The following is a 12143-nucleotide window of genomic DNA, read 5'->3' on the forward strand; positions in this document are numbered from 1 at the left end:
AAGTTCAACTGCTGGCACCTCCCGTTAAAAGAATCTCAGGAAGTTGGGTTTGGAAAGATCCCTGCCTAAAATCTTGGAGAAGTGATAGCGGATTGAATTGGGCCAGATGGACCAGTGGCCTGTTTCATTATAATAAAGTGCAATATATATGCTTCTCGCTTGTCTGGATGGATAGGGAAGGGTTTACAAGCATGTGTAGAAACTGGCTTCATGAAGGTAACATTTAGATGCATTGCCCCACCTACATTTGCCTCTGGCCATGTGGCCCTCAGAAGGTTGCAAAGAAGGAAACGTGGACCCTGGGCTGAAAATTGTTCCCTAACCCTACCTTACAAGCTTCCAGGTATACCAAGAAGGCATTCCCTGGGATCCTGGTCAGGTGGGGTAGTTCAGGGAGAGACATCCCTGATGGGCCAAAGATCCACCCTGGCTTCCATTGGGCAGGTGACCCGTGCTTTCTCCACATGTGTGTCTTGCTTGCTCAAGGCCATACCCCTAAAATGGAGGGTATCATGCAGGGGTCCACAGTTTATTTGGCTGCCCTTAGCAGCCAGGACAAAATAACCCATAAGGTTGCCTCCATACCCTGGTTGGTTCGTGTGCTCTGGATACCTAGACCAACCAAAGGCCAAAGAGCCCTTTCCCAAACAGGGACCAGAGGCTTGTTGTTGTTTTTTGCAGAAACTTGGGGGAACTGAGTTCCCTTACCACATTATTATTGTTATTGTTGTTATTACTGTTATTAGTGTAATTATTATGGTGAGGTGGCGAGGAGCGGGGAGGGAGGCTGGAACGGATATACACCCAATGCCTGAGCCAAAACCCCACCTATATCTGTAATCAATAAAGTTGTGGCCATTTCTAATCCAGAACATTGTCTGCTTAATCACATCTTACATTTAGTCACTGCCTGGTGTGTGTTTGTGTGTCACTGCGACTGAGCCCGCAATAAACAAACAACTTTGTGGTGAGTTCCCCCACTGTTTTTTCCAGGAAAAAAGAATTGACAGGGACCACCACACAACTTCTAGAATGATCCCCCAACGTCCTCTGCAACTCAAGGGTTGGAAGGAAGCCTGGGGCTCAGCAGTCTTCTGAGAAAGGTGATCTCAGCGAGTGAAAAATGTGGAAGCCTGGAAGTAGGTTACCAGTCATCTCTGTCAACAGCAACGGAGAGCCCCTTAGATGCTTCTCAAGGCAAACCTCCAAACAGCATAGCCAGTGGTCAAGGATGATGAGTATTGTAGTCTGGCAACATCTGGAGGGTCATAGGTTCCTCATCCATGCTTTAAGTAACAGCATTGCTTACTGCATATGAGAGATGGAGGGATGTCTCTGTTTCGAAGAGGCGTTTCCACCTGAGAGTGAGGGGTGCCTCTTAGATCAGAGATGGGGAAGCCTGTGGCCCTGCAGACGGTGTTGGATGCCAACTCCCATCAGCTCCAGCCAGCATGGCCACTGGTCAGGGATGATGGGAGCTGTAGGTCAGCAGAGACTGGAAGGCACCCAGTTCCTTGCCTCTCATATGCTCACCATAGTTTTCTTCTTCACTTAACAAATTACCAGCTCAGGTTATTGAATTACCAATGCAAGTCTTCTTGTCTTCATCCAGCTGGTATCCTGAGTTGCAGCTGCAGACGGGGCCACTGCTGGTGTGGTGGCAAAGGTGGGAACAGCCCCCATTGCTGGTCTCGCAGCTGTTCACAATTTCCATTTCTATACCTAGAAAAGCAAGAAGAAGAGGAGGAGGATGAAGAGATACACTATTGACTGGTTTCCTACAGAGTCATCTATTGACCCATGGCCAAGCAGAAGCAGACATTTGCATGAAATCAACGTTTCAGTAAAAGAGTTTGCATGCATTCAAAATTTAAGAGGTTTTTTTAAAAAAAGAAGAAGAAGAAAGAAATATGAATTCTGAAATTCGCAGGCCTACACTGCCCCTTGATATTTCAATCTTATTGTTATTCTGATTTGTTTACGAATCATTTCCTATGAAGCATTTTGATTCTTGAAGCAATTCCACAACACAATAAAAACAATAAAAACTGGATATCTAAATACAGGTTTAAACAAGGGTTATTTACCTGGACTAAAATCCAGAGGCGGAAGTCAAAACATGTACCAAGAGAATTTATATCTCTTGTTTTATTAATCATGGTACTGTATATATTATTTCAGGGATTAAAAGAATCCCAAAAGGGATCTGGACAGGGCTTTTTTTCCCAACCGGAACTCACTGGAATTCAGTTCTGACGCCTCTCAGGTGGGCACCACTGCCATTATAAGAGAACAAGGGAGGCATTTGTGGCAAGTTCCAGCACCTCTTTTTCTAGAAAAACAGCACTGGATCTGGAACAAGCTAGTGTGAAGTGATGTTTGATGTGGGCTGACTATGTGGCCCCACCAAAAGACTCCATAACTCGCCCAAGGAAAGCCTTATCTCAGCATCTTCCGCTCTTGCATTTTCATCAGAGGGAAGAACATGGGGTTGCACTCGATGACCCTTGGGGTCCCTTCCAGCTCTATGGTTCTGTGATTCTATGGAGATGGATACTTACGGTAACACTGCTTGCCATCAGCCCCCAGCTCATAGCCTGGATTGCAAGTGCATTTAAAGGAGCCGCGGGTGTTCAGGCAACCATGCACACACATGGCTATCCCTGCTACGCATTCATTGATATCTGGACGAAAGAAAGCAGAAGCAAGCTATTTTATGCAGACGAGCTATTTAGATCCCCATACAAAATTGCCAGCTTGCAGGGGGTGGGACTAGACCAGCCTTTCTCAACCTGTGGGTCCCAAGATGTTGTTGAACTACAACTCCCATCACCCCTAGCTAGCAAGGCCAGAGCTCAGGGATGATGGGAGTTGTAGTCCAACAACATCTGGGGACCCACAGGCTGAGAACCGCTGGACTGGACGAACCTTTGGGCCCCTTCCATCTCTACAGTCCTGTGGTTCCATGAAATTGGAGCAGAACTGCCGAGAATGTGAGCATAACAGCTGAGGGTGAAGACTGCCATCGAACCAGAGAGCTTGAACTTTGAGCAACTCAGGGCAGTCAAAAGAAACTGCTTCTTCACACAGTACATAGTTAAACTATGGAACTGGCTATGGACACCAACTTGGATGGCTTTAAAAGAGGATTAGATAAATTCATGGAGGATAAAGACTATCTGTGGCTACTAGCCGTGTTGGATATGCTTTGCCTTCACTGTCAGATGAAGCAATGCTTCTGGATATTCAGAGTGGCCCCATTGAAATTAATGGACCTGAGTTAGCTCGTTTGTTCTAATTGCTGTTCTCTATCCAGATCTAAAATCCTGTTGTTCCCAGTGCTGGTGGAAAGTTTGCCCATTGCTACCCTCTCTCTTCCCTTCATGGATCACTGCCTTGTCATGGCAAAGGGGTTTGAATAACTCAGAGAAGCTATGAGCTATGCCATGCAGGGCCACCCAAGACGGACAGGTCATAGCCGAGAGTTTAGACTAAATGTGATCCCCCTGGAAAAGGAACTGGCAAACCACTCCATGGACATAAAAAAGAAGCTTTGGGAAGAAAGTGAGTTTTTCAAGGCATGCTCTGGTTCATGGGGTCACGGAGAATCCAACATGACTAAAACGACTAAACAATAACAACCCTCTCTCTGGCTGCAAAGATCTTACAGTGCAGAGCATGCTTTACCATCTTGTTTAGGTCGCCACACTCTTAAGTTTTCTAGTGGGCAATGTGGTGTCCTCCAATAGTCACTGGACTCCCAACACCTGAAGGGCCCAGCCAGCCTGGCTAATAGTCAAGGTTGAGGGAAGCTGTAGTCCATCCAACAACTTATGAAGGGCCCCACGTGGACTCCCCAGCTTTAAATGTAGTTGGACACCAGCTCCCATCAGCCCCAGCCAGCCTGGAGTATGGTCAGGGATGATGGGTGTCGTACAAATTATGGAAATAATTAAATTAAAGGTTGAAATATGTCAGAGAAGGGCTGAGTAAGTAAAGGCTGGAATGTGAAGGCTGTGTTTGCAAGAGAAGCACAGAATGACATGAAAACACAAGCTACTGCTGTAACTGTTAAGGACGAAGGAAGTGAGGAAAGTTAAGATGTTATGCCTCCTGACTGAACCAGTAGAAGATAGCAGAAGTACTGCCATATATGGACAGAACCGCCCCTTTGCTTCTTTTTGTTTATAAATGTATAAATGCTTGTGGTTTGTTTTTTTCATATTTGGGGTGCCATCCCTCAACTACTTGCTAGCTGAGGTTGTGTTGCACTGGCTTTGAAACACCTAAATAAACGTCCTGTTTGACTGACAACTGGAGCCTGGATTTTATTGGCTGTCCAGGCTGAACCCACAGGGTGTTGGTTATTCAACCCCAGAATTTCCCCAACAATGGGAGTCATAGTGCAGTTGTACGAGGTTAGTATGGCCCATGTACAAGGATGACACACAAAGCTGTTATCCAGAAATACCAGGAGGACACCACATCGCGCGCCCCCCCAATATGTTGCTGAACACCAACTCCAATCATCCCTGACCATTGGGTCAACAGTCAGGGATGATAGGAATTGTAGTCTACAATCAGCAGGGCACCCCATTGGCTACCCCTGTCCTAGGAGTCTCTCTCCCATGCATGGAGCATATTGGACAAGCATAGAATTGGTGGCTGAGGGTTTTTTGGTTGCTGTCCCCCCACCCCCATGAACACACTAGAAAGATCTGTATTAATTGCAAGAAGTAAATGGGATTTTTGTTTTTGCAAGCACTTATCTTCTAGGGCAGCTGAAGGCTCATTTATCATCCTCCCAGACCAGACGGAGCAACTAATTATAGCATCTATGGAGATTAGCAAGGCATTTTGCATGGGGGGAACAGGAGGGAAGAGAAAAAGGACAGCTCTGCAAAACTTGTGCAAGAGCCTCATGAGACGCCCCGTACCTTCGCAAGCTTTGTTGTCAGCCGCCAGCCTGTATCCAGGGTGGCACTCGCAATGTGCCACCCCACGCCGGCTCTGACACCGGTGCATGCAGCCTCCATTCCTGTCGGCACATGGGTTTCTCACTAGGAAGAGAAGGGAGGCAGCGAGTCAGTTGGAAATGGTCCAAAAGGAAGCAGTCCAAGGCAGAGACTCCCCCTGGACAGCCACTGCCAGTCAGTGCAGTCAATACTGAGCTGGATGGAGTCTATTCTCAATAAATTGGTCATCTGCAGAAACCCACAGGCTGTTGCCCAAAATAGTTCTGCTTATGAGAGAGGAACAGTGGGGTGCTACTGCTTTGGATGGAGGCTTCCTCGCATCTTGTGCAGAAGAGAAGTTACGCCGTGCGGGTTCTTAGAACGGCCAAACACCCTTTCCAAAGAACACTGGCAATGGCATATTCTGCATGAAGTTGTTCAGGAAAGGAAGCCAGGGGCCAAGTCCTTTCAAGTACATTTTGAAGAGGGATCAGCCAGCACTCAGATGCCAGAAGAGCTGCAGCTTCAACTTTCCACCAGGGAGCTGCTGTTCTAGGTTAATCTGCAACCCAGCATCCTCCCCTTTCTGTCTCTTCTCTGAGTCCTTCCAGCTGAGATTATCCAGCTGGTTCTCTCACCATCGTTGGCTTTCTCCCCTCCTCTGCTGGAACCAGAGATGACTAAGGGGGGGGCAGGGAAGGGGGGGAGCGCTTCCTCAGAGATAATTCTGTCTCTTCCCTGGTATGAGAGATTCCTGGGCTTGATTCTATTTCATTTTGCTCCACTTCCCTCCCTTCTCCTCTTCCTCCAAAGCAATCCCTCAAAAGGTGTCGGAAAGAACATCATTACGCACTCCCTTCTAAACACAAACTGGCCATGCAATCAGGGCAGTGCCGGATTTACGTATAAGCTAAACAAGCTATAGCTTAGGGCCCCACTCTCTTGGTGGCCCCCCAAAAAATTAAAGGGGGGAAAAGCTTAATAATTATTTCACTATCAATATACTACTTCTTAATTGTATTTCACTATTAATATAATTTGTCTTAATTGTATTTCAGTTCAACAATTACTTTGATAAAAATACATATTTTGTTACATGCAAATGGCTTTAGATACCTATTAGGTCCATAAATTACTATATAACATATATTCAACACAAAAAACAGTGGCAATTTGTTGTTGGCAAGGGACAGCTGGACATATAAAGGCCCCCATTACCTTCAGTAGCTTAGGGCCTCATCAAACGTAAATCCGGCCCTGAATCAGGGAGCCTCAGTCCAGGCCAGCCTTTCTCAACCCGTGAGACCCCAGATGTTGTTGAACTACAACTCCCATCACCCCTTGCTAGCAGGGCCAGAGCTCAGGGATGATGGGAGTTGTAGTCCAACAACATCTGGGGACCCACAGGTTGAGAACCGCTGGTCCAGGTGATCATTATGAATGAGCAACCATTTCCCGACCACCTGATCTCACTTGGAACACCTGTGCAAGCCCAGGGGGTGGCACACCTAACGGCACTCACAACTGTCTCCTTTTTTCATCAGGACCACCCCAGGGTTTCAGGCAGCCCCTGCCCTACCTGGTGTTGCTGGAGCTTGGACCCGGGGCTGACTGTGTGCAAAGTGGGTGCTGTATCATGGAGCGACTGAACCCAACCCTATCAGAAGATGCTGGTTATTGAACCTGGGACCTTCTGTATGCAAATCAGAAGCTCTTACCACTGAGCTACTGCCAGGGGTGGGTGAATCTGCTGCCAGTTTGGGCTGCTCTTGATTTCTCTTCTCCCCCCCACCCCCCACTGTAATTGTGTTAAATTAATCACCAAATGTGAAAGCGCACACCAACTTAATTCCAAACAATTCATCCTGTTTTTAAAAACTGAATTAAAATATAGATACTGGTGACTGCATTTCCACTGTACAAATTTGACCCTGACAATAATATTTTTTTTAGGGTGGTGATGGTAGCATTCCTTATATTTATTAAAAGTACACAATTCCATGCAAGTAGTCTGCAGACCTGTCTCTCATCCTAGAGACAATATATAGCCCTCAGGACCATTTGGGAAGAGGGCAGTAGCCCAGTGGCTAGAGCACCTGCTTTGCAAGCAGAAGGTCCCATCATTGGCATCTCTAGGTACGGCTGGGAATGTCCCCTTCTGGAAACCTTGAACAGTCCCTGCATGCAAGTAGAGACACTGTTGTGTTACATGGACTAATGTTCTGATCCATATAAGACATGTTCCTTTGTTCTTATTAAACCAGGTCTTCATTTATACTCATGAGGACTAGGAACTTACTAGGGGAAGGTCCATAGCTCAGTGGCAGAGCAAAAGGTCAAAGGTTCAAACCTTGGCATCTCCTGATAGGGCTGCGAATGTCTCCTGTCCAAAATGCTGTGTGAACAATACGGAACTAGATGGACCAAGGGTCCAGGGCTCAGTATAAGACAGGCCTGCCACATTCCTCTGCTTGATCTGAGCCCTCAAAGGGCAGGGGAGACTCACCAATGCAATGCTTCCCATCCTCCTTCAGCTGGTAATTTGGCCGGCATTGGCACTGATGCTGTGAGAGGGTGAGCTGCACACAGTCATGTTCACATCCACCGTTGTTGATAGCACAGGTGTTTATGGCTGGGAAATGAAAGAACAGCGGCAGGATTAGGTCAAACTGCAACAGATGAGCGATTGGCCTGATCCAGAGGGCCTTTCTTACATTCTCAGTAATGTGACTGCAGTCATGAATCAACTTCACATAGAAATCTTGAACCAATTGTACAGTAAAATGATAATGACCAACAATATGCAAAACAAATAAAAACAATTCCACATATACAGAGAATTAAAGACAATTCCATTTTTCAGTTTCAATACAGATACCGGCTGCTTGTTGAAAAATGGCTTGTTGAAAAAGGAAGGCGTTCAATAGGTGTTGAAAAGACAACAAAGACAGTGCCCACCTAATATCCAATGCCGATTTAAGGACTCCAACCCCCATTAGTCCCAGCCAGCATAGTCAGTCATCAGGGAGGATGGGAGTTGTAGCCCAAGAACATCTGGAGGACCAAAGGCTCCTTCCCGGTGCTTCAATGGGAGGGAGTTGCTGACACACTAAAAGCCAATTCTGGAACAAACCTTCTGATAAGACAGTATCTGCAGGAAGCCCTCGTCTGAACAGTTCAGTGATCAACTGAGTATATAATGGGGGACATGATTTTATTTTAGGCATCCTGGTTCCAAGCATCCTGGGCTTTGAGCACCAGAGCCAACACATTGTTGGTTAATTGGGAGCCAATCAAATTCTTTCAGCAGCAGTGCAAAGCTGCTGCATTTTGCACTAGCTACATGATGTGTGAACAGATGCTTTCTTCAGTCATGTTCTTGTCCACAGCTCATAGCTAGCATAGAGGAAACTTAACCCAGAGCCCTGGTTTCAGTGATGATACTCCAAGCCAAACTTTGGCTGAACTCAGTGCGGCACTGAAAAAGGACTGGGATGGAGCAAAGCAGTTGCAAGAGCCTCTCTGGGAGTCCACACATTCACAAAGTCCCAGGAAGGCAGAGTTGGGGCAGTCCCTTTTCAGACCAAAGGGCCCCATTATCTCCTGGGCAGCCTTCTGAGGGCCACATGGCAGTAGTGGGTGGATCCAAAGCCAAAAGTGTGCAGAGCAACACTTTTGTACAGACAACTATTTTCTGAACACAACCCTCTCCATCCAGGCAAGAAAGAAGCATGATCTGCTTTGCAGGACACACTGCAGTCAGACACAAACATCTGAGGGGCAAAGCAAAGCTGGTGAAGGGAGTGGGCTGGGGAGAAATTAACAGGCCACACAGAATTGCCTGAAGGCCTTTACTTGACCCCTAGTCCTAAGGTTCCCCAGCCGAAGTAAGCCACAGTAGTGGACTTGCCATTTGTGAACCAGACCAGTGTGTCACTGAGCAATGAGCAGAACACTCCGTGTATGGGACTCGTCTGCAGAAAAATGCGCTGGTGATATAAAACAGGCCATTCTTTTTGGATCTGCTATCTTGTTTCGTTTTTAAAAGAATGAAAAGAGGGATGTTCTCCTTGGATCGAAATTTCAGCCACACGGTTTCAGTGACATAATCCAAGGCTGCAAACTGGGGGTGGTTCAAAGGACGGAATCCAATTGACAGTTTTGTCTGCACGTGGCAAACCCTCTGCCCCACGCTGCCACCTGCCTGGCAGGTGCTGAGGTTGAAGGACAAGTTTTGATGAGGGTTGTTTAAGGAAGGAAACGGCCATCATGGGGTGTTGACGGCAGGAGGGGCGGCTCCAAGTGCCCCCAGCGGTTCCAGACCAATCCAGAAAGAGAGCAAACAGTCAATGGCAATTGAAGCTGCATTCAAATAACTTCCAGCAAGACAAGAAGGATGTGGGAAGCTCGTTTTCTGGCTGCACGCCATGCAGTAAACAAAAAAAGAAAGAAACATTTTATGCAACCAGTCATGCTTCAAAACACCCCAAAGGTACACGCAAAAATCTGCCTTGCTTTTCTTGACTTTCAAAGGCTTATTTCACGTATGGAACTTGAGAAGCTACTTTGTACAGAGTTCAGAACTTTACACGCGGGGGTCAAATGCAACCCCCTAGCTCTCTCCTTCTGGCCTTAGGCACTCTCCCAAGCCATGCCCCCTTACTCAGGCCACACCCCGACCTGACCCTGCTTTGCATCCTCCTTGAATGTTTTTGCCAGGCTGGATCACGCCTTTTGCTTCTCTGGGTGGAGGACAGAGAGCGGTGTGTAGCCAACTGTACAATGGTAAAATTTGCACTTGTTGCTCCACCCACTTTTGCCTCTGGCCCCGCCCATGTCCAGAATATGTTCCCCAGAAAGGAATGTAGCTCCTGGGTGGAAATGTTCTCCCAACTCCAATTTACGCTGATTGGAAGGGGGAGGGTCTCCAGGCTATCTTTCCCAGCTCTTCCTTTCTGGGTGCCCGGGCTGGAATCAGATGCTGGTCAGTATGAAGAAGCAGTCAGTTGTCAGTAAAGTTAACTCTTTATTCAAGGAAACAGCATGCAACTCAGCCACACTTCTGAGTAGGTCTTGCCCCTGTGGAACTGTCCCTGCCTTCCACCCCTTCTAAGGCGCCTTCTCTCCTAGCTGTTTCCCAAGCAGTCTCAAACTGCATCTGACCACCTCTGACCTCTGTTCTGCTCTCCTCATTATTCTGTGTGTTCTTGCAGACCAGGGTGGAGGGGAGCTTCTCGCAGCACGAGAGGGAGACTCCTAGGATCCTTCAGCAGTATCTTAACCCCCTCCTCTGCTGCAGCCTCAGAGTCTGAACTGCTCCCTGTCACAGGTTCCTCCTGATCATTAAACCCTGTTGTCCCTTCTGTATCCATCACCTCTGTCCAATCTTCCCTCTCTGACGTCTCCTCAGTGTCCCACCACCAATCCCCTCGCTCCGAGCCTTCATCCTCTGGGATTACCCATGGGGTTACCCTCCTCCTCTTCACCCAGCGGCTTCCACTGCATTAGGTGGGCTCCTCACATGGCCTCCACAGTGGGCCAGGCCCGGTGGTACAGTCCAGGAAAGGCTTTGCCACTTGACTTTAGTGAATGTGTACATTAGCCTTTAAATTTTCTGGAAACATTTATATTTCATGGCCCACAGCCTGCTTTTTCACGCAAGAGACTGGCTGACAATATTATCTTAGAAAGGAAACCGTTCAGTGGGTTTCCATAAACAACTTCTGGCAAGCAACAATTATTTGGAAGGCAGTTATCTTGAACCCTCTGGGAGACATCTCCCGCCTCCCTCCCCACAAATAAGAGAGAGGTGCTTTTGGAGAAGGTAATGCCACGTCTCTTGAGTCGGAGGTGGGGAACATTTTACAACCCAAGGGCCACATTCCCTTCCAGGCAACATTTCAGGGGCCACATGCCAGTAGTGGGCGGGGCCAGAGGCAGAAGTGGATGGAGTAACAAATGTGGATTTTGCATTTTAACAGCAGGCTAGTTTTATTCAAAGGTTTGTATAGTTAAAGCTGTGGTTTTCCCAGTAGTGATATATGGAAGTGAGAGCTGGACCATAAAGAAGGCTGATGGCCAAAGAATTGATGCTTTTGAATTATGGTGTTGGAGGAGACTCTTGAGAGTCCCATGGACTGCAAGAAGATCAAACCTCTCCGACATAAGGGAAGGGAATAAGGGCAAAATCCTACTTTTGCTATGGCATTCCACCATAGTTAATTGGTAGAGCCTCTGCTTTGTGTAGAGAATGTCCTTGGTTCAACCACTGGCATCTCTGTGAATGACTGGGAGACCCCCCTGGAGAGCTGCTGCCAGCCAGGGTAGACACTACTAATCCAGATGGAGTCAGTGGTCTGACTTGGTATATACAAGGCAGCTTCCCACGTTCCTGTGTCGTAAGAGCCATACCTCCATGGGAGAACATCTACTTTGCATGGGGAAGGTCCAGGTTCTCTCCCCAGCATCTCTAGATAGGGCTACGAGAGCCTCCTGCCTGAAACCCTGGAGAGCTGCTGCCAGTCAGTGCAGGCAGTTCTGGTCCAGATGGGCCTATGGTGCGATTTAGCGAAAAGCAGTTAATGTTCCTGTGGGAGGTTGGGTGATGGCATGATCTCTCTATATGGATACTGTCCTTTCAGAGCTGTTTGGGGAGGACTGTGTTGCTTTGAGCTATATGCTCAATGGGCCATCCCATTATCCCAGCATTCCTTTTGAACAAGAAACATCCAGCTTTGTAAGCTTAGCTTTCATATGTGTGCTTGCTTGCTTGTGTGTTGGTATAACAGCCTATTTAATTCTGAAATGCAAAAACAAGTCCTCTTTAATAGCAAGAACTGGTTTAAGTTTTATACGGTTTCATACCGGGAGAGGTTATTTTAGATTTAAGATGATCGCTTATTAAACCTTTCTAGTCTTGTTTTTCTCCCAGGCGGGCAAAAGTGAAGCCTGCTTTTACCATCATATATATATATATATATATATATATATATATATATTTTAAAGGAAGGAAAGAGAGAACCTCAACAGCATTCTTTATGAAAGCTTTGAATGTTTTTGTTAGCTTTGTTTAAATATATGTGATTTGATTTGATTTTTTTAAATAGCTACCACCAGGCTCTGTAATATCCAGCTCCTCATTGCCTCAGTCCAAGATGATTGTGCATGTGTATGTTTTTGTTTTCGTTG

The 12143-nt window shown here is 46.9% G+C and overlaps 1 protein-coding gene across 5 annotated transcripts in view; it reads right to left on the minus strand.

Moving 5' to 3' along the window:
- Positions 1–12143, minus strand: part of MEGF6 (multiple EGF like domains 6) — a 213913-nt gene that overhangs the window by 57063 nt on the left and 144707 nt on the right. For all 5 annotated transcript variants that reach the window (XM_081923410.1, XM_081923409.1, XM_081923411.1 and 2 more), the window contains 4 exons: positions 7462–7587; positions 4938–5060; positions 2562–2684; positions 1585–1722 (listed from right to left, as the gene is read on the minus strand). In XM_081923410.1, coding sequence (XP_081779536.1) covers positions 1585–1722; positions 2562–2684; positions 4938–5060; positions 7462–7587 — 510 coding nt within the window. The remainder of the gene's footprint in view (positions 1–1584; positions 1723–2561; positions 2685–4937; positions 5061–7461; positions 7588–12143) is intronic.

This window comes from Podarcis melisellensis, assembly GCF_964234715.1.
Source record: "Podarcis melisellensis genome assembly, chromosome: 8".
Classification (NCBI taxonomy): Eukaryota; Metazoa; Chordata; class Lepidosauria; order Squamata; family Lacertidae; genus Podarcis; species Podarcis melisellensis.